This window comes from Hippichthys cyanospilos, chromosome 18, assembly GCF_059441005.1.
Source record: "Hippichthys cyanospilos isolate Australia breed blue-spotted pipefish chromosome 18, RoL_Hcya_1.0, whole genome shotgun sequence".
Classification (NCBI taxonomy): domain Eukaryota; kingdom Metazoa; phylum Chordata; class Actinopteri; order Syngnathiformes; family Syngnathidae; genus Hippichthys; species Hippichthys cyanospilos.
Genome location: NC_142386.1, coordinates 11,693,388 through 11,715,331, shown reverse-complemented (window position 1 = coordinate 11,715,331; position 21,944 = coordinate 11,693,388). Strand labels below are relative to the sequence as shown.

General features: G+C 43.3%; 3 protein-coding genes across 4 annotated transcripts; 1 reads left to right on the top strand and 2 right to left on the bottom strand.

Moving 5' to 3' along the window:
• Nucleotides 1-3,895: 3,895 nt before the first annotated feature.
• Nucleotides 3,896-11,042, bottom strand: trarg1b (trafficking regulator of GLUT4 (SLC2A4) 1b). The gene is made up of 3 exons (XM_088441480.1): nucleotides 10,604-11,042; nucleotides 4,947-5,073; nucleotides 3,896-4,302 (listed from the first exon to the last, which is right to left on the bottom strand). Exons 1-3 carry the CDS (start codon nucleotides 10,985-10,987, stop codon nucleotides 4,289-4,291), a joined length of 525 nt encoding a protein of 174 aa, XP_088297606.1. The 5' UTR covers nucleotides 10,988-11,042; the 3' UTR covers nucleotides 3,896-4,288.
• Nucleotides 11,043-13,443: 2,401 nt separating this feature from the next.
• Nucleotides 13,444-16,671, top strand: LOC148408986 (uncharacterized). Of its 2 annotated transcripts, XM_088441148.1 has the most exons (3): nucleotides 13,444-13,639; nucleotides 13,745-13,905; nucleotides 14,159-16,671. In XM_088441148.1, the coding sequence occupies exons 2-3, from the start codon at nucleotides 13,779-13,781 to the stop codon at nucleotides 14,554-14,556; spliced, it is 525 nt and encodes a 174-aa protein (XP_088297274.1). In that variant the 5' UTR covers nucleotides 13,444-13,639; nucleotides 13,745-13,778; the 3' UTR covers nucleotides 14,557-16,671. The 2 variants fall into 2 exon arrangements, with proteins under 2 accessions (XP_088297274.1, XP_088297273.1); XM_088441147.1 differs by having other exon boundaries at nucleotides 13,444-13,905.
• A 14-nt stretch (nucleotides 16,672-16,685) lies between these two features.
• LOC148408985 (F-box only protein 40-like) lies at nucleotides 16,686-20,758 on the bottom strand. The gene is made up of 5 exons (XM_088441400.1): nucleotides 19,688-20,758; nucleotides 19,334-19,620; nucleotides 18,051-18,182; nucleotides 17,640-17,916; nucleotides 16,686-16,868 (listed from the first exon to the last, which is right to left on the bottom strand). Exons 1-5 carry the CDS (start codon nucleotides 20,756-20,758, stop codon nucleotides 16,686-16,688), a joined length of 1,950 nt encoding a protein of 649 aa, XP_088297526.1.
• Nucleotides 20,759-21,944: the final 1,186 nt, after the last annotated feature.

Genomic DNA, 21,944 nt, shown 5'->3' with positions numbered 1-21,944 from the left:
TTTAAGTGAAGAGCCACCAAAACCGTAGTGCGCATCAGCAGGTGGATTTTAACATCGTTCAAGCAGGGAAGGACGAAATCCGCAGCTTCAACCTAATGTTTCAAGGGGAACATGGCTTACTGTGTGATTACAAAATCGCTGGATGCTACATGGACTACAATGTGATTCAAAGAGAGAAAAAGTGGATGACATCTTTCAAAAGAGAGACAGCACTGATGACACGAAGAAAAACAAACACTGCGGCAATTATGAATGTAGCTTGTGTTACAGAGATTTGCTTAAGAGGAGGAGAGATTTTGCAAAAGTGATCACCTTATAGCACTACAGCTTGTGGGCAGCACACTTTTCAGTTAGTTTAGCAAATCATTTCCATGTGCTGAATTTGAATGTACAAGTACAATCTGCTGCACAGTCACTCAAAGTTGCATACTGGCAACACCCTGTTTGTTGCAGTTGATGATGTTGCATGATCTGAAACTTTGTCACTGCTCAGAATTATCACCACAATTTTAATGACAGCAACAGTTTTAAAAACTAAGAAGGATCAAGACATTTACAAAAAATCTCAATGGACCAGCAAAGATTAAATGCACTAGTGGCTGTATTTTGTCCATTAAAAATGAAGTCACTCGTGGATTATTGGACTTCGACAAATGGGTTTTTGACAAATTTGCCCAGATGAAAGTTCGACATGCATCTTTTCTAGTCAAGAAATGGACAACTCTGGTAAACTGAAATATAATTTATAGTGTAGGTTTTGCTGCTCGTGCCCACTCAACTTTTCATGCTAGAGACGCCACTGTTTACGCCTCCGTTCTTTCATAAACACCTGGTACTAAATATCAACTTTTATTTTCTTTTACATTGCTGCAGATGGTGTTTGAGTCCCAGCATTCCAGGGCTGCCCCTTGGAGAGAGGAACGTATTTCTTCTCTCTTATTTAACTTTAGAGTTACATTGACAAAACGAACACAATGAGACTTCAGCATAATAATAAAGAAATGAATAGAAAGTAAATGAATGAAAAATGGTCGCCTCTATACTAATTTCCAAAATAGCAAAGTAAAATAGAAAGTTTTTGTAGAGAAAATCACGTAAGAAAAAAATGGAGGTAGTTTTAGTGGGCTGGAGAGGCTTGTTGGAATTTAAATTAACCTGGAATTCTATTTAAATTCAGTGAGAAATATGAACAAGATGAAGTTAGTTTAGAATGATAAAATTAGCCAATTCATGGTATTTCAAGCCTAAATTATTTTTTGTTGAATCCAAACAGTAAAAAAAAAGAAAAAAAAGCTATGGTCAGAATTTTACGTTTTGGGGAAGTTTGTTTTCAACTTCATCGGCGTGCTAATGTCGTTGTCATTCCTCCCATCGCCAGCAGAGGGCCGAAATGTAACCTCCTGAGTGTTTGCGCCTGTAATAGGAAGCTTCCCCCGGGGTCTGCTTCCCTCTAAGTGCCTTCTCCAGAAAATGAAACCGCAGGATGTCGGCGAGCACACACAAGAGTGTTTACGCGTGGCCTGCCCGTCTTATCCCAAATAACACCGCGGCCACTCGTCGCAACGTCAAGCGGTCAGATAAGCGGTGACGAAAATGAAGTTGACGATGAGGAGTAGACGGATGAAGACGTGACGACGATGATGATGAGGAGGAGGATGAGACAGTGTCACTAAGGTTAAGCACCACTAATCGCTTAAAAGCCGTAATGCAGGAAGTAGAAGATGGGCGAGGAGGTTTGTCCGCCTCTGAGCAGGCGCTTGTCTGGCTTTTGATTGGCCCGGCCTAAAAACATCAAGCAACATCCGCCACAGCTCCATGACAATTAATCCAGGGCTTCAATGAGAATTAACTAACCATTCTTTGAAGAAGCCACTCATCTCGCTGAGTTTTTTTTTTTTTTTTTGGGGTGGGTGGAAGGTGTTTTCATTTCTAACCTTTCACTGCAAAACAAGACAGCACAACATCAAGAAGTGACCTTTTCTTCCCTTTATGCTCCATAAGCATCACCGAGGCCAGTGAGTAAAAGTTGGTCAGATGTTTAAAACTCGTTTTTCGACTCATCTCCTCTGGAGGTCCGAACGGCGGTGACTCAGCCGCTTGTTTCCCTTTGGCCCTCCGGAGCGGAAGCCTCAGCTGGACCAGCGCGTCGCCCGACGAAGAATCGACCAGAATAAGAGAAGCAAGTAACAAAGTGACTGGGCGAGGGAGAGAGAGAGCCCGACCGCATGAGTGGAAAAGACCATCGATTTCTTTGCTGTGCAGTCAGTTAAAGTGCTGGTGTCTTTTGCTCGCAGGCTCGCTCAGCCTCCTCAAAGCAACTTGAGCGACTTTTCCTGCAACAATGCCATTTGCGCACAACCCACCCATTTTGCTTAGTTCCAGGACTTTGGAGAAAGTGCTGATTCTTGAGTGCTTCTCAATTTTTTTTGCAACGGACACCACCACCAGCCTCGGTGACTAAAAATAAGATCTAAAATTGTATCCTTAACACTGGTGTCAAACTCAAGGCCCGGGGGCCAGATCTGGCCCGCCACATCATTTTATGTGGCCCGCAACATGCTGATTTGACTTTAAGTTTCTGGCTAAAATACAGAACTTGCAAGTCATCTTGAAAAAAACAATAAAATGTGTTCCCAATCTGTCTTTTGAACAGTTTTTATTGGCCACTGATATGAGACACTTATTTGTTTGTGACCAACACTGTATTCTAGCCCTCTGACCAAAAACTATAACTACAATGTGGCCCATGATCAAAATGAGTTTGACACACCTGCTTTATAACATTAACAAAAATTAACAAGCGCTATAAATCACCTTTTAACAAATATTAACTTTACTTTTTACAGGGTTTATGCATGTTACAGATTAGTCCAAAACTGATTAATAACTTAATGTTTATCAAAGTGCCTGAAAAAAAAAGGCAACCCTTATTTTAACTAGAAACATTTTTGACCAACAGAACCGTCTGACTCTGAACAAAAACATTAAATCAATAAATAAATGCAAATAAATCTGGACCATTAACACAGGAACACCGGTATCTTTAACATTTCAACCTGAAGATATAAAACACTCAGCTGATTTTTTTTTCTAAATTGCATTAATGAAGTAGTAGGGTGGAAGACCTTAGCACATCTGCCTCACAGTTCAGCTCTGGCCTTCCTGTGTGGAGTTTGCATGTTCTCCCTGTGCCTGTGTGGCTTTTCTCCGGGCATTTCCGGTTTCCTCCCACTTTCCCCAAAACACGCCGTGAAGGTATATTGGACACTCTAAATAGGCGTGATTGTGAGTGTGTGTATGCTTGTTTGTTTTTGTGTGCCCTCCGACTGGCTGGGAACTAGTTGAAGATGCCCCCACGCCCCCGAAACCCTAGGGAGGATAAGTGTCCAGAGAAAATGGATGGATGGATTAATGAAGTCATCATTCATGGCTACAATGTGCACCTTTTGCAGAAAACAACTTTTCAAAGCAAAGTTTGAAGCAGGAGGGCAATGCTCTGCTCCTCTCTGTCTTTTCATTACTGTTAAATATTTCTCTGATGTTTCTTGAGGGGTTTGTTAACTGCAATTTAAAACGTTTAAAACTCAGATTGGAAAATGAGAGCCCCACTGCCACCACCCGATGCCGCAACTGCTCTTCAAACGGCAAAAGCAAAGCACACACATGCGCCCACCCTCCTTCGACTCATTCATGAGTTCGTTTGATGTGTTTTCGATGATGAATTGTTTGACTCATTTTATTTGGCTTATTTGACTTGAGCGAATTCAAAATTGCGTCTCATGTCACATGCTCATTCCAGTTTATTTGACACATGCAAACAAACGAGCGTGTCAGTCATACAGTAGAAACATACAAAGTACACGTCAACACCAGAGATACGGGCAGGACGCTCAAAAGTCTTTTGGAAAGATTCAAAAAGCACTCTGGGGTGGTCATTTTGAAGAGGGAGGGGGGTTGCAAGAGGTTTTTTTTTGGTTTTTTTTTGCGTTTGTCTAAAAAGTTCCATGGGAAGCCAGCCATCAGCGCTCAGTCACGACAGGACAACAAACCACATGTGTGTGTGTGCGTGTGTGTGTGTGTGTGTGTGTGTGTGCGTGTGTTTATCTCAAGCTCCTCCCTCCTCTGATTCTGACCTTTTAGGCTATATCGGGTCAAGCAAACTGATGCTGTCGTTTGTCTTATGTCACATCAGTTTTTCTTCTTGCGCTTGTGCTTTTCAATCTCGTCCTTGCTTCTCCTCCTGTCTTGTGCGAAGTTCGGACTCAGTCCAAAGGAGGTTGCCCCGCAATCACTGCTGGAGCTCTGCACGCACGCGCACACAAACACACACACACACACACACAACACATGAGCACATTTTCCATATTCTCCATATCCATGCATGAAAATGCTCTGTCCCCTTGTAGGACAAGGACATGTTTCAAGTATTATGTACTTATCCTACAGTAATGTGTACTAAATGTACTAAATGTATGATATTTCATTATATTTTAAGATATTTTGTATCATAACTGCCTGAGACCTATCCTGTCAGTGTCAACTGTTGTGTCAATTTTGTCTCAGCAAAGTTAACACGCGATCAATGGAAAGGCCAGAATATTCTCTACTGTGCACACGACTTACTAGGGTAGTTCGAATGAGTCAACAGATAAGACCAAAAACAAAAATTATGCTGGGTTTCATGAGGATAGCGTAAAGGTTGCTTAGGAGTGCACTGAATTGCCTCACTAGTGAGGACAAAAAGCAGACTCATTGAACTTCTAATTGGTCAATATTCTCTTTTTTTCCCCAAAGGGATACTGGTGGTCAGTTCGGCATGGGACACTTTGACCAAGTAGGAAGTAAGCAAAGTAATGGCGCCATGCTGACAACTTGATAAACATGCAAACTTTCTTTCTCGGACAAAACAGCGGCTGCAGGCGTTTGGGCTAGGGGACGGGCCGTACCGATGGTGAAGACGATGAAGATGATGACGGCCACGCCCAGCAGCATGGCGAGGAGGCTGAGTAACAAAGACACGCGGCCGTACTTGCGCGCCGCCTCCACGTCGCCGTTGTTCAGCACCGAGCGGGACTGGCAACAAACCGCAAGCCAGAGGTCAGAAGTCGGCGACAAGAAAATGGACAGAAAATAGAACACTTCACTAGCATTCACATTAGCATCAGTATTTACCTTCACTATGCTACTGCTTAGCTCATATAAAATCTTTTGATCACCCTAAATAATTTCGCTACATTCATTAGCAGACATTCGGTTTGCCCTTATTGTAGTTTAAAAAAATCAGTCTTGTATTTCTTTTTAACATTACTTTATTTACAGCACAGCAGTACAACTTGTTCTTTGTGAGTTTTCAACTTCTGCTGTCATGTATGTCATTACGTGGGTGCCACCCAATGTTCAAAATGAGACACTACAGCACAATTTGATTCTGTTTAATTATCTTTGCACTTCACTATACTCCTTGAAAAGAAGTTGTACAACCACATAGTTTGATTGGGGCATTTTCCTTTCATAAATTTCACCTTTTGACATGACAACTCTCATGTTAAAATGCAAGTGTTTTTTCCCCAAACTAATCATGATTAGTTGTCATTTTAAAGCAATGTTTTATATTAATGTGAAATTTGGCACATGGTAAGTTTCACATTAAAAGGTTCAAATTGGTTCAACTTCCAGAGTGACTGGTTGGTCATTATTATGTGACAAATTTCCCATTTTACTTAACATAATTTGCATCTTTTAGTGTAATAGGTTTCTGGTTATTATGTGATATAGTTCACGTTTTAATGTGAAAGGTTTATGTTTTAATTTTTCACTAATGTGCAATTTTTGACTAGCATATTTGGAAAACAAAAGGAAGAAAGTCCTTCAGTTTCAGATGAATGACTTCATTCATAAGTTCTTTTATGCCTTATAAATCAAAGTTACTTGCAAAGGAAAGAATGAAGGTGCTAATAGCCCCTTTCACACCGCAGAAACTTTAATAGGAACTCTCCGCTGTATCCTGGTAGTTTGAGTTCCGTTCACACCAAAAAAATTTCCGGGTCTGAAAGGTTCCCCTTACTGGGAACCTTCTAAGCACCTTGTTGCGACCAGTCTTCGGCTACCTACCTGGGTAGCTCGAGAGGGGCGTGTTGTGCTAACTCATTCTGATTGGTTGGTTAAACTTGAGGGTGTGTTGTTTAGGTACCAGCAGCCACCATGACAATTCGTTTTCACCGAGAGGTGCACTCTGCTAAAAGTTCCGCATCTCAAAGCATGTGCTGGGGGACACGGAAGTTTTGTCTGCGCCCACTGCCAGCGAGCACTTTCGTGTTCTCTAACAAGCTCTCCACGATGTAATCCCCGAAACGAACACGGACCGAGCACAAACTGCAACGGGCCCGCATCCGCCGATTGCTGTCAGCGCAGTTGGTCCTTTTCACCATGTGCTTTTAGCAGGCTTCCCGTCACAAAGCACTTGCTGGCAGTGTTGGGAGTAATGCATTACAAAAGTAATGTAATTACTGGAATGCATTGCGTTTTGCTGTAATGTGGTAGTTTAATGCATTGCTTAGAAAAAAGTCATATTTTACTCTGTACAAATGAGAGTAAGGCATTAGGATCATTTTCAGTCTGAAAGTGTTTTTTCCCCAAATTCGCCAAATACACCGTGAGAATGGAGGAGAAATTTCAAGGCAAATTGCTGACTTTGTGTTATTATACCTAGTGCAGCAGAGATGAGTGCGGCAGCAGCACTGCCGTGCTTAAGTTAAGCTTTTTCATGTTTAACTTTCATTATATCACAGCGTTAACAATACATCCAAGTATCGCTCCGATTATCACATGAGCATAGCAAAATGTTTGGACTTCATTTAACTTTTATTTTAGTTTGATGTGGTGTGTTTTTTGTTAAATTTTTGTTGTTTTATGAGAATAAGCTCAAAGACAATGAAGCAGTTGACCTCACATGCATGTTTTGGGAATGTAGGAGGATGCCTATGAATGGTTACTTCTGTATTTACTCAGATTTTCAAATTCTGATAGATGTCAAATGCTTACAAACACCTTGTGCTTAGGCAACACCTTGCCTAAAACTGTTTTTCAAAATGTAATTCTGACCTTTTTACACAATCAGCATAGATTAGTGTTATACGGTGACATTTTGACTTTGGGTTCTAGAATTCTGTCATGAGTGTTGCTAGTTCATTTTCAAACATTGATTTTTTACTCATAAAATATACACTGGGATTAGCAATACATTGCAATTGCAAATTTAAAAAAAAAAAAAAAAAACGTCAGTCCTGAAATGTCAAAGTCCAGCCAAAAATGGCCTGTATCCTGAATATTTTCCTTGCCTTTGCTTTTACACACTTGATTCAAATGATCAGGATCACGTGTGTTGCAAAAAAAAACTTGGAAAACATGCAGGACACCGGCCCTTGTTGACTGAATTACGACGGTTCAGGACTAAGACCGAGTGATTAAGTAATAAGATATTTAATATTGTCTTCTTTTAGAATATGACTTTAAGTACTAAGGACATTAGGTGTGTTGGAAATTTTGCGAAATATTGTTTCAATTTGGAAAAGTCTAAAAAAAGAAACATTCAATAACTTCTCATTCACTTTAGAACATAAGTACTGTATTTTACGCTCTATAAGGCGCATCGGATTATAAGGCGCACCCTCAATTAATGACATATTTAAAAACCATTTCCCTATATAAGGCGCACCCTCAATTAATGACATATTTTAAAACTTTTTCAATCACAATATAGTAATACTCAAAGTAATAGCAATAATAACTCAAATAATAACTAAACTTTTAATAGCATAATAACTCAATGTCAATATGAGCAACCTTGTTCAACTGTAAACACACAAAAGAAACAGGTAAACCTCACTTTATCACTTCATCCCCCATCTACGAATCCCAATCTCAATATTGATCCATATATAAGACGCACCTGATTATAAGGCACACTATCCACTTTTTAAAAAAAATTAAGGCTTTTAGGTGTGCCTTATAGTGCGGAAAATATGGTAAATATAAACATGGAGAACATTTTACAAACATTGTCTAGAAGAAGTGTGTACTTCTCTGAAATGTTTTGACAAAAGCTATCAAATCTCACCTGCAGCCACTCATATCTACTCGGCCGCGAGCTCTCTAGCAGCTCCTCCCCTCTGTTCCACCTCTGCCCCTCTCTCCGTTCCCTCTCCATTCTGTCCTTCTATGTGACTTTTTTTTTTTGTTGCTGCAAAGCTGAAAAACCATTTATAACTGGCGTGTTTGTTATAATCAGCATTTAACAGAAGACTGCATAAGTGAACCTCCACCAAATCAAAAGTGGATTTCCCGTAAAATTGAAATTGAAAGCTTGCCCAATTCCCACCATTGCACCTCATGAAGTGGGCGTAGCTGTAATTACACTTTAGCCCCTTTCACATCGGAGGAACTCTTCCGCTGTACCTTAATAGCTTGAGCTCCCCTTTCCATTCACACCAAAAAACGTTCAGTGTATAGATGGTTCCATAAGCATCTAACAGTAACCTTCCAAGCACCAAGTTGCGACTAGGGTCTTGGGCTAGCTCCCTGGGTAGCTCAAGAGGGGTGTGTTGTGCTAACACTGATTGGTTGGTTGAACTTGGAAGTGTGTTAAGTATCAGCAGCTGCCATGACACTTCGTTTTCACGGTGGCCAGTTTAATATTTTGAAATAATGGAAGGACACAGAATTGTGAAGTGGATGGGTGCTCTGGAACAGACTCTACTGAGTACTTACGGTTGCTTCAAGTACACAAAAAGGCGAGTCGCTGACTTATCAGCCACCGTGAGCTAGCACATTCATGACATGGATCTTTAAAAAATTATTAAAAAAAAAAAATGGACAGAACACCAACTAATGCACAGTTACGTCTCTGCGATCTGGATCAGAAACCCGCTCCAGTTGATGCTCAGTCCGTGTATTCTTTATGTAGCTTTTCGTCATAGACAACATGCAGGGAGAAACGGAAATGCCAGACAAAGGCAGGCATCTGCAACATGTCCGTCAGCGACTTCGCCCCTTTTCTACTTCTCGTTGTTGAAGCAAACTGAAGCAAACTGCCGTTGGTTGTCCTACTCCATCCAAATACTCACAAGTGTAGACACAGAGTTGAGTCGTTGATGGAAGTGCTCACTGGCGCCCGCCTTCAGCAAGCACTTTGTGCCTCCTGGCACACTTTCCACGAAGCAAAGCCCCAAAAAGAACATATAGATCACGCAACAACAGCAGCGGGCCCACGTCCGACTGAAGCAAGCAGATGCAGGGGGACACGGCAACGCTCGCCGGTGCCTCCTTTGCAGTGCGTTTCCGTGTCCTCCAGCAAGCTTTGGAGGATGAAAGCCCATGAAAAGAACATGGACCGAGCACACACCGCAGCAGGCCCACACCCACAGATTGTTGTCAGTGCAGATGTTCCTTTTCACCATGTACTTTTAGCAAGCTTCCCATCACAAAACATTCGCCGGAAGTGGGAAGGTGCTCGCTCCACCAGCGAACCTTAGCTGTTGTTCATAGATTGCACTGCTTGAATAACGTACATCAATTTATTAGTATCAAGCTAACAAAGCTGCCTATAAATAAAGAAAACCCTACCCTAATTGGGCTCCATTCTCATGTGTGTGCGACCGCTTCTTTGGTTCACCATTCTGCTTGGCATTCACCGTTTTTGTTAGTGCAACCTGCCTCACATCAACAATCCAATTTGAATAAGCTACCCTGTCCGCTCTCCCTCGGTGTGAACACAGAGTCATGGACCACATCGATCACAGACCAGGAACTTCAGACATGGAACACCCGCAAGCAGGAACTCAGAGAACTCAGAGTTGGAGTGAAAGGGGCTATTAGCTTCATTGTATAGAGGGTAACCATATGCAATGGGTGCTGTATAGTTCAAGACTGCTTCTGGTCATTACGTGGCATTTTTCTTTAGGTAACTTCTTGTATCTCAGTATGACTTATTGTTTACAACTACTATTGAGTTCCTTGACATTGTAAAACCACAGTTATGCACATGAGTTCACATACCCCAAGTTTATATGTTAGACATTTTCTTCGCTTTGTGGCCAGACTCCTTCAGTTGGCTTTAGAACTTTACGAAAGCGATCCAACGAGAGGCGTGGTTTCAGTTGAAACGTCTCACTTCCTGGTTAAGCTTGTCGCTTAAAAAATAACTCATATTTGATAGGAAATCACCAATTTGGAAAAGGTAGTACAAATTTTATCATATTAAAATGGGAAATGTAGTCACTGTTCAGCAACGTGATGCTGAACCTTTTCCTACGTGGCAGCAATCAGCTTCATTGGCCCATCCAAAAAGCCCTTTGTGGTGAGTCGGGGAGTCGGGAATGATAAATGATGAATGATGGCAAGCACAGTTGCTGCATCCGCAAACATTCGCTCATTCTTGACCCCCACCCCATGGAGCAACAGGGAGCGGAATTTGGAAGAAAAGAGTTTCGTTAGTCAGGAGAGGTATCCCCTGACTAACGAAACTCGTACATTCTTCAGTGCAAAGACTGATTACTTTTTTTAAGGGCACGTCTAAATTGTGAAATTGACAAGAAAATAAACTCACCACGCTGGCGTACCACAGGGCGCACACATTGAGCGGTACACCGGGGCAGAGGCAGGAGAGGACGGCCAGCCACAGGTAGCTGGGCGGGACGGCGCCGGGCGGCCCGCCGGACGCCAGGCTAAGACGGGAAGAGGACCTGGGCGCGGCCGCCAGCTGGCCCACCGAGCCGGACTTGAGCGGCGAGCGGTGGCCGTTTTGCTCTGCGTCCAGTGAGCGCACGCTGCCGCGCAAGTCCGGCGAGTCGCGCGGCCCGCCCACGCCGCCCGGCCGCTCTGCGCCGCCGGACCCCGCTGCGCTCAGCAGCTTTTCGGTGTCGTGGAAGTCTCCGTTGCTGGACGCGTCCCTCTGGACCGGCAACGCTCTGCTGTCGGTGTTGACGGCCATGTTCGCGGCCAAAAAGAAAGAAAGAAAGACCCCCCCAAAAAGTCTTCCTTGGTGTCTTGTGCGTTGGCAGACCTCAGAGATTCTCCATCCGTGTGATGGCCCGGGACGTTGTGATGCTTTCAATCAGGTCCACATGGCCCCCACCCACAGACATCACTTAAGGCGCGCGTGCGCAACATGCCATTTACGCCGCGGCTTGCAGGATGCGCACGCGCGCGCGCTTCGTTGCTGACTCAGATGCGTGCGCGTGTTGCGTCCAGCCCAAAAGTGCAGAGCTCAGTCGAACCGGTAACGCGCTTAATGGACGTTTCTCTCCGCCAAGGAACTGGCCAAAGCCCTTAGAGCTGCCCTTCACGTCCACATAAACGCACATTGCCCTAATAATAGAGGGACACAACACTGGTACAGCTGGTGTTGAAGGAAACACTTATTATTGTCGGATTTTATCAAATCACCTATCTGGAAAAGTTGTGAGGACAAACAGAGCAGCTACAGCAGCCTCCTAATCGAACATTTAGATGATCTGGAATACGTGCGCTTGCCATTTCGGTCAGCATCGAAGCGACTTTTCATCTTCACTCATCGTAACATTCCTATTCGACACCACTTTCCCTCAGATTTCCCGAATCAAAAACGTCGTCGGTAGCACGCGTGGGCTGTGACGTCACGCTCGGACAATTCACTCTCATATTAGTGAATTTCTAATGGCTATAAATGCACGCAGTCATCAATTATTGAATTGTTTATAATGTTCCTAATAGCATCAACGAGGAAACGAGGTCCAGTGTGCCTCTTTTTTCAAATTTATTTCAATAGTTTGTACCTCACACATTACATAAATCGTATATATTTATTAGAATAGAAAGAAATCATTCATAATCACGATGTGTTATTACACACCGGTAGTTAAAACGACATTAACGATTCAAGCGAAGCAGCAGTTTGGCAGCGCAACCAAGCGGTGATACTTGGAACGTGCACCAGCGTTGAAACCATTCTCTACTCCAGTGGTTCTCAAATGGGGCTAAGGGTACCCCTGAGGGTACTTGAAGGAACTCCAGGACCTACTCGAGATTTTAAATAAAACAAACAACAAAAATCTTTGAAAGCAGTTAATGAATGCATTAAATGTTCCAGGTAAATTTAAGTTTATAAAATAGTTTTTATGTTCAGCAGGTTATTCAATTTCATTAATTTTAAAAGCCTCATTCCCTCTAGTTCCCCTAGCCCCCCTAGTTGAATGGTTCGACCCAACTTGTCACGTGCCACCCCTCGTTACCTGTTAATAATTTATTTTTGTGACTACATTTCTACAATGATCCCGAAAGAGGACACTTTAAATTGAATATTTTTCTGTGGACAAATATTTATTCATAATTATTTCTTTTTGATAACCGGTCAGACTCTTTATGTTGATGATTTTTTGTGGACACATATTTATTCATAATTAACTTTTTTTTAATAACATATCTCTTCTATGATCCAAAAGAGCTCACTTATTGTTGATTATTTTTTGTGGACGATTACAAATGAAGTTTGGATGGTTCTAAAGTTTAATAAGTCAAACACTGATGGTATGTTTTAAGTCTTTTTTGTTTGTTTGTTTTTAACCCTAAAATGATTTGCACTGGTTAAGGGGTACTTGAATGAAAACGTATTACACAAGGGGTATATCACTGAAAAAGATTGAGAATCGCTGCTCTACACAGTTAAACATTCATCGTTAAAAAAAAATAAATCACTGGTTTCCAAACTTTACAGCGTTACCTTTTCAGGTAACTACCAATATTAAAATATTACTAATTGTAGTTTCCATCCAACGTTATAGTATTCCTCAAAAGTACAATTGTGCTCATAAGTTGTAAACTTATGTAAACTAAGTTGTAAACTAACAAGTTGTAAACTTGTAAGCACAATTGAACTTCATCGTAAGCCACTGCAACATAATACGGCTTCAAAATTGACGCTTGCCAAAATCATGAAATAGATTCATGTAATGTATTTAAAACTACAAAGAAACTTAAACTCCTTAAAAAATTGTACTGACCAGACACTGACCAGACTGTATGCAAGCTGCGAGCGTCATTTTAACGGTTGCTTGAACAATATCTCCATTGGAAATATGTTTATATTTTCATTGTATTTTGTCCATTTGAAAGGTGAGCAAGCAAGCGGCAGGCAACTGAATAGCCAACCAAATGGCATAATTTTGGAATGGTTGGCTTTTTTTAAAACACAGGTTATTATTTCACTATTCTGTAGTATATAGTGAATAGTGCGCATTGTACATACAATTACTTATTTTATATGTCCAAATAGGATTGTGCGCGTGCCTCCTTATAAAAAGGGTTGCGTTGAAATTACGTCACGATGAGGCTTTAGTGACGCTTTAATTTTTCCCCCCAGTGTACTCCATTTGGGTTTACCCCTACCCGGAAGTAAAACCAAAAGTTACATTTTCGTTTTTAATACACACTCGCAGCTTTCCAAACTCAAGCATGGTTGCTCTTAGTGAATTTTCTACGCCCGTTTTGATCTGATTTTTAAGGGAAGCTTAAAATAAGACTTTTATGCGAAACAATAAGAGGGCACGCTGTCTTGTATGCAGTTGCCATGACAACGTCTTGTGGTCCTCGCGTCCGGCTCGTCCACGTTTGTATCTCGAGAACACAAAATAGACCACAATAAAGTTACTTTTCTCGGGACTGAAGAGCTCCAACAGCTCGTCAACGTGGTTGTGTGTTTCTTTCCCTGAAGGAGGTGGCAAGTGTTGGGAGAATAACCTGTTAGCATGTCGGAGGACGACAACCACAAGGTGAAGAATTTAAGCAGCTCGGACGACAAAAAGAAGAAGAGAAGGAAGAAAAGAAAAAAGAGGAAAAAACTTTGTGCTTCGCACACACCTCCACAACATCCAGGTTCGTACATTTTTTTCTTTTTGTTTTAAGTCACGGATTGCTGCACTGTATAGAATCCGTCCGTTTAAGCACTGCATTTTGCGCAATATATCAACATTTTGTTATTATCGCACAGCTGAATCATACATCCACACATGCAAGCAACCAGGCAGGTGGCTGTAAATTCTAAACCATTCATCAAAACATTTACTCAAAACGCGCTGGTGGGAACATGAAGTTAAGCTCCTCATTAATCCTTGCCACTCCTCATCAGCCCTAGTGGAGACCAACCCAGCAGTCAAGCCTCCCGAGGCCTTGCAGGTGACCCCGGTGCCTCGAGGTCAAGCCTCCAAACGGCGAGTGACATGCAAGAAGGCCAAAGACCTCCCGAGAGAGCCCCAGCTCCCCCTCACCTTGGACAGCAACCCCAAAGACCCAACCCTGGCACTGGCTGTGACACCGATCCCCACGTCCACACCGTCACCGCAGCCGCTGGATGTGCAGGTGAGGGAGTGTCTAAGGTGGGAGGGGGTTCTTTTGGACCCCCTAGCAGAGGAGGAGAGACTGGAGGCATACAGGGCCAACAGGAGACGCCGTTACGTCGCTCAGCGAGACACTATGTTGGCATCTGCCCTCGTCCAAACCACTCCTCGCAGAACCCCTCGCCGCTAAGCAAAGCAGAAATAGTTCTTCGGTGGAACCTTGAGACACGAGTCAACGCACCTGGGAGTTTTTAGAGATACAAGCGCTGTATAACGGCAACTATGCCTCAAAAAAGATTTCAGGACACCCCCAGTAGAAGCGTACTTGACAACAAAACAAATGAAACCAAATGAACACTGTCTATCTCAAACAAGCATAGGCTTTTCTTCCACTGGCTTAGTTGTCAATGCAAATTAGCTTCCCCACTGCGGTGGTTTAACTCTTTGAGCAACCAACTGAACACAAACGGTGCAGCAAGACCATGTAGTTAGACAGTGTAAACAGTACTCACTTTGTCTTTGTCCTTTTCTTAGAATGATGATGTAGAATGACGTGAGTGCAGAGTTTGTTTATTTACGCTTGCTAATTCCACAATCAGTCAGTTTAGGAACCATCCAAGTCCATGAGTCTTTCAATACACTTTGTTACTTTTTTGGCTGATTTAAGAATCAGTAAGTAATTACTGCATCAAAATCACGTCTTACTGCAAAAGGATTTAGAGTAGACTTTTTTAGATTTATCTGGGCCTGGGACGGGTGAGGTAAAGGTAGAGGGGCCATAATTATTCATCAGTGTTATTGGGGAGCAACATGTATCACTTCTGAACCAGATGGAAGACAAAAATGCCATTTCGGGTATGGGCAAAATACTCATGTTTCTGGAGGGTTTTTTTTTTCATCAAAACGCTGTACAGCACAGTATCTAAATATATTTGTTTTGCATAACACAATTCTCATTTGCACGGATAAAAGATCGATGTTAGGAACAAAAACTATACTTTCAAAATAGAGCTATGCGGTGTTAGTCAGGCCCCTTTTCAGGAAAGTAAGCGGCGTTCGGCTGCGTCCGCCTCAAGACAGGTCAGGTAATCACATAGCACATCACAAGTCATGCATTTTTATTTTTTTTTTAATTTTGATGACTTTGTGGTTTCTATGTTCTGAGTTTTTATTTCTGTTATACTTTTATCCACCATTTTTTGTTAATTTTTTTTAGGTGTCTCCACTGTTTTTCCCAACTACCATATTTCCCCTACTATAGGATATAATCTATGATACCGTGTATAAGATGCACCAAAAACTTGGCAACAATGTAAAATTATTATATTTTCTAGTGTCGTATCCGTAAATTGTATAATTGTTGTGGGTTCAGTTAAACATGTTTCAGATTTTCCATATCATGAGCGGGCAGTAAACACAGCGGAGCAGCTTGAGTTCATTTTGCCATAAGTACCCGAATTTACACACCATACGAGTTCCATTGAGTTTATGATTGTATATGTCGACAATTAATAAACAAATGGAATACCTTTCCATGTTCTCTCCCCGGTGCAAACCGCTCTATATACTGACTCTTAACTGAATAGCTGGAGACATCGTAACCTTTACGTGATCCTCCTTGTTTTAGTGATATTCCTGTGTGTGAGAACAACAATGAAGCTCGGATGCTGGTTCAGTCTGCTTGCGGCTTTTATTGAAAATAATGCCATAACAACCTCAGCTTAGCTTCAACAGGCACTGGGTGCTAATAGCCAACTGATATCCGCCATTACGGTAATTATTGTAAGTAAGAATACGATGTAAACGTGCACATCTGCCCGTAAAAACTCGGCTTATGTGGCTGATGGATAAATCTTCCTTGGATGGCGTGGAAAAAAAGTTGCAGGTTATCAGACGCACCCATACTTTTGAGCTTTTTTTTGTGCGAAAAAAAAGTGTTTTATATTTGGGGAATTACAGTTTGTATTTTATAGTCAGCAAAATGGATGATTTTATTTTTTTATTTTATATTTTTTATTTTTCAATTGTTTACTTTTCAATTGTTTAAATTTTTTTTAACAATTTTGTGAAATTACTACAGCCTCTTGTCCAGGCCCACAAAATGAATGAATGGATTTAGTAAGATTTATTTTTTATTTGTGCATGAGTGTGTGTACATGTGCGCGTGAGACATGTAGTTTTCCATGCGGCACTGTGCTTTTTGTAAATGCTGAGGTACAACACAGACGAAAGTGGTGTGCATCTGCATGTGTGATTATTGTCTTGACAAATGTTGGCCCAATAGATTTGAATAAATACTTTATTATTAATATCTCTGAATTAGGGATGATTTTTGGAGTGGATTCTTCTTTCACATTTGGACTTTGCGTAGGGCAGCAGCACGCGCTCGCTTCTGCTCTGTCGCTCATAGTACGGACACAACCTCAGATGATCCGACATGGATGGAACGTCTCGGAATTCCCACGCGTCCACGGCCGAGAAGCTGCTGCTGAACTGCCACACCTGCATGTAGACACAACCAAACGATGTCTTTGAAGTGAATTTCCTTGGCCTGACAATTACAGAAGTTGTTTGCAAGATGAAGAATAATGCCGACATTTAAGTGGACACCTTTTGTTAACTGAGCCGGTCTTACGATGAACGCAAGCCTTGTCCCAAACCTTTACAGCTCATCTTCTATGGGCCGGCTACTTAATGACATATAGCTAATGCCCCTTTGTAATGAACATACAGAGTTGTCTTCTGAGAGTGAGAAAAGTGCAAAATAAAAAAAAAAAACACACATTTAGCACTTATCATAGAAAACAAATAATTCTTGAAACTACCTAAACATATAGACAAACTGGTGTGTGCGAGAGAATGAGGTGGCCAGACGGGCAATTTGACTAAAGTGAAAATTGGTAGGCACATCTTGATGAGACTCGAAATATGTCTCAAGACGCCTGCATAAAAAGACACAGGATGTCATCCATTTTGGTTTCAAATATGCAATCGTTTTAGGCCCATATTGATAGCGGTTCACATGTTTAAAAGAATTCTGACCCCTAAAATTGTTTGAGTAAGAAACACAAGATGTAATTTGCATGGCTAATTTGTGCAGGCCCACAAAATCATCTTCCAAAATTCTCGTCAGAAAAGATAAAGGAAATCTGCCACTTTGGTTTGAAGGTTAGGATTATGTTGGCCACTCCAGGGATCCTGCAAATTTCTCGAGATTTAGTTTGCTTCCAAATTTAAAATGCATGGACTAGACTGACCCATTCGTTCCCTCACCTTGCGTTCAGCACTCCATCGGACTCCCCCTCCAGGCTGGGTCGTCTTTTCCCAGAGCAGTGAGACCATCCCTCGCGTGGGCAGCAATGTAGAGCAAACCTGTCTCATGAGGTGAGACACCAGCGCCAGCTGGGACAGTGACAGGCTGTCCAGGAATGTTGCCACATGACACAGAAGCTCAAAAGGCAGTGAGCTCAGAGCATCGCAGGACAGCACTTCACTTTCCGTTTCTATGGTTGGGACAACAGGACGTAGCTGGAAACAGCCCAGATCCTCCCTGAAGGAAAGCAAATCAGATTCCAGACCAGTCACCAGCCAATTGCATAGCAGCTAAACAGGTGACCATTTGCTCTGCTGCCCAACCCTCCCACATCAAATCAGATTTGATCTGAAGTGCTGTGTTGATCTTACGTGAAGACCACGCTGGCCAGGTGTGTGGATGGCGTGAACCTAGTCTGGGTGAAGGTGCAGCCCAAGTACGCCAGCGGACATCGTTGTTGGAACCATCCGTTGATGCTCATCTGGACGTCGCTGTGCACATTCCTGTACCAAAAGCCGACGTCTTCAGCATAAAACCAAAGGCAAACCTCTCACATAGGAAACAGGAAGCAACAAGGACTCAAAACATTGTCTGTAGACTTTTACAATGCCCAAAGTTTCAACCTGTTTCATCCATACCTGTTTCATCATTCCTTACCTTTTTCCAGCCATGTGATCCAACTTTGTCAGAGGATCCCAACCAACCTCAACAGTAGAAGCACAGAACATGGTCCACTTGAATTCAATGTCCCCTGCCTCCACTGGATGTAGTTAACATTTTGCCAGAGGTAGAAATTCTGCCATATGTTCTCTCCAGACCCTCACATGTTTTCGCCTGCTAGTTTTGGCATCCTCGCCAACCATTGTACTAAGTACACCATCCAGGCTGACCACATTTCAGTTTCACTTCACCCTTGTTTCTGAGGCATTTGACCACACATTTATCTAATCCAGCCTATGGTGTTGGGCGGGGTTCAATAAATGTGCCCCTGCTCAGTGGCCCTCGCTGGGCCTAGTCCAGAGTGTGGCAGTATGGCTCAGTGGTAGAGTGGCCATCTCCAAGCCAAGTGGCTATGGATTTGATCCCCCAACCATTTTGACCATGCTGAAGTGTCTTTGAGAAAGACACTGAACCCCCAGTTGTCCCTGATGCTACGTGCATCATTCAGTAGCTTTGGTACTTTCAGTACCTTACGAAGAATAGTGCGATATAAGTGCAAGTCCATTCACAATTTATAGCCAATTTAGAGCCAAAGCCCTCTAAAGAGGATTAGTATCTGGTTTTGGAACCCTAGCTGTGCATTGAGCAGCTCACTCACTAGCTTAGCATCTGTCTCCTGACTGATTGCTGACATTCCATGTCTCAGCAGCCAGCTTCGATCAGACAGCCCAATTCTTTACCTTCGGGTGATGTACACCTCAATGGGCCTTACCTCCATGCTCCCCTTTCACAGGTCGTGAGCCAATTAGGAGTATGTCCCATATACCCAACCTTCTACCTAAATTCAGTCAAGTGACCCTAATGGGGACATATAAGAGCTACCGGAACTGGATGGATGGGAAATAGCAGTTCATTGCATTAATTAGTCATGTGATAGTCATCACTAAATCAATCAATGCATTTAATCTATTGATGTGGAATGTGCGTTACTAACTTGTAATGTGCGGCATGTTCGCGCCTGTGCACAGCGCATCCGCATACAGTGGTGAAGGCAGAGGTGGCTTTGTGGTGGCGGTTGCTGACGCTCTCCAGTTGGAGCTGCAAATGGAGCTCCCTCTCCCGGCCGGCCGTCACATCCGCTAGGGACGCGGCACTATTGAAGGGTGCCGACAGAAAGTGGAAAGTCTGTGTGCCCTCATCCTGCAGGAGACCGTCGGTGTAAATCTTCTCAGCGATCAAGTGGCCACGCTGCTCCTTCTCCAGAGAGCATAGCATCGATGCCTGAGAATTGACGCCCAGGTCGTCATCACAATCTTCATTGGCATTTTTATGTCACGCCTTGTCTAACCTGAACCTCTTCCCAGATGGGCATGTCCTGCAGCGCCCCCTGCAGGTCTGAGGTGTCCACAGCCTTGTTGTCCCTCTTGTAGAATCCCGGGTTGCGGATGCGACCCTGCTTGGCAGAGAAGCTGCTAGGAACCTTGAAGGCCCTCATGGTAACTAACTTCATGGGCTCCAGTTGGCCGTACTGGGAGGCCTTCTTCTGGGCGGGCGGACAGAACAAGGGGGTGACCCCGCAGGCACCAGCTGGCTTCTCAGCTTCACCCGGCGCCTGCTGCTGGCCCCTCCCAGCTTCCCTGCAGCCACCCATGGCCATGCTGAACATGTTCTCCCATGTGCTGAAGTTCTGCAGCTGAGCTTTACTTATCTCTAGAGGTTTCCTGGCCAGAGCGTCACGCTCCCACTCACTCAGCTCCTCTTCTTCCTCCTCTGTCTCTTCTTCATCTTCATGTTCTTCTTCATCTTTCTCTGTAGTAACATTGGCTTGAAAAGGGCTGAAAGGCTCCCAGATCTTTGGTGTGGTCTCTTTCTCCAAAGTGGCCATTTTTTTCTCCAGCTTCTTCTTCTCTTCCTCCTCCCTCTTCCGCTCTTCCTCCTCTTCCTCCTCTTCAGTGCACCGGGTAAGTTCTGGAAAAAGCTTCTTCATCTTTAGTGAGCGAAACAAGCTCTCCTGGTCTTTCAGGGCCAGGGCCAGGTCCAGGTGCCAGTCCAGGCATACTCCCTTCCGCATTTCCCCCATCAGGTTGTGATGCAGATCAGGAGTCGGGTACGAGTGGGCATCATTAGCGGGCCAACGGTTCCACTCCACACAGCAGACCACCACGCTGGCGGGGCATTCCTGTATGTGGGCGGCCAGTTGGGCGCGGGGCAGCTGGGTGGGGCAGCCATAGGCTGCGTTGAGACAGGGCACACGGGCGTAAGGGCACAGCAGCAGGTGCCCCTCCTCTTTGCACAGGTGGAATAACGCCCCGCAGTCCAGGCGGCATGCCACCAGGCCGCAGCACACGCCCTCCTCCACTCGTGCTCTGCATCCTCTGCTGTAGCAAGACCTGCAGTGGCTGTGCTGACACACACACATGCACACACCCACATCTGGTCAGTCATAGGTCAGACAGGAAGTAAGTTTCACAATCATCTCTATTTACACTGCATTTTTCTGGTGTGCCCATTCTTTTGGTAAGTAGTGCATCATCCGTATTTGTTGTGTCACATACATCTCCATAACTAATGCAAGTAAACTGATTTTGTGTGTGTGTTTATGTGTTTTTATTAGGAGTGTAACAAAAACTGTTTTATTTAAAACACACAAGTGCATTAAATCCAACCAATTGAATTGTTCCACTTTGAAATACTGTATATAATTGTTTTTGTATTCCGTCATTACTGTAGATTATAGGTCTCAAACTCCAGTCCTCGAGGGCAGCAATCCTGCATGTTTTTTAATGCTTCTGTCATAAACTCACCTGAATAAAATTATTAGCTCATCAGCAAGCTCTCCAGAAGCTTGAAAATGATCCTAATAATTTGAATCAGGTGTGTTTAAGAGAGAAGTATCGAAAACATGCAGGTTTGCGGCCATCGAGGACTGGAGTTTGAGACCTAGTGCAGATGTTAAATAAGTAATCAGTGTAAAGCACTTTCAGTACCTAAAATGTTGAAAAACGTTCAATTTCCCATATCATGTATCTAGCGGCGGTTGGTGAGTTTTGGACTGGGTCTTCACTGAGCACCAACCCAGCGGCAACAGCGATGGTGTCTACTCACCATTGAATCTGGTGGACCTCCTCGCGATCTCCAAGTGGTGCCCATGACAAAGCTCACATGCGTAGTGGCACTTTTGTGGGGCACAGCATGTGTGTCCTATCTTTCCGTCAAGTGTCTCCAGCAGGAGTCAAGTCAGACAAGTTAAAATTAGCAAAGACACGCAAACTCCCCACTCCCTTTCCAAACAGCTGCCAAACACACATAAACACTCACAGGAGCTCCCACTCTGACCTTCACATGTGTTCCATACCCGTAGTTTAACCTTCATGTTTCTGTCACATTTCATGCGCACCCTCAACATCAATAATCTACATGGACCAATTGGTGACTTGCAAGTAACACAAACCTGCTTCTGACCACCTGTGGAACATTTTATGGATCTCACATGCCATGCCTATTTTTATCATGCGCACACAAACACACACACAGTCCTGTACTTAAGAAGTCAGGCTCAAAGAACTTTTCTAACAAGTTGTCTTTTGTGTGTGTGTACAGGACAC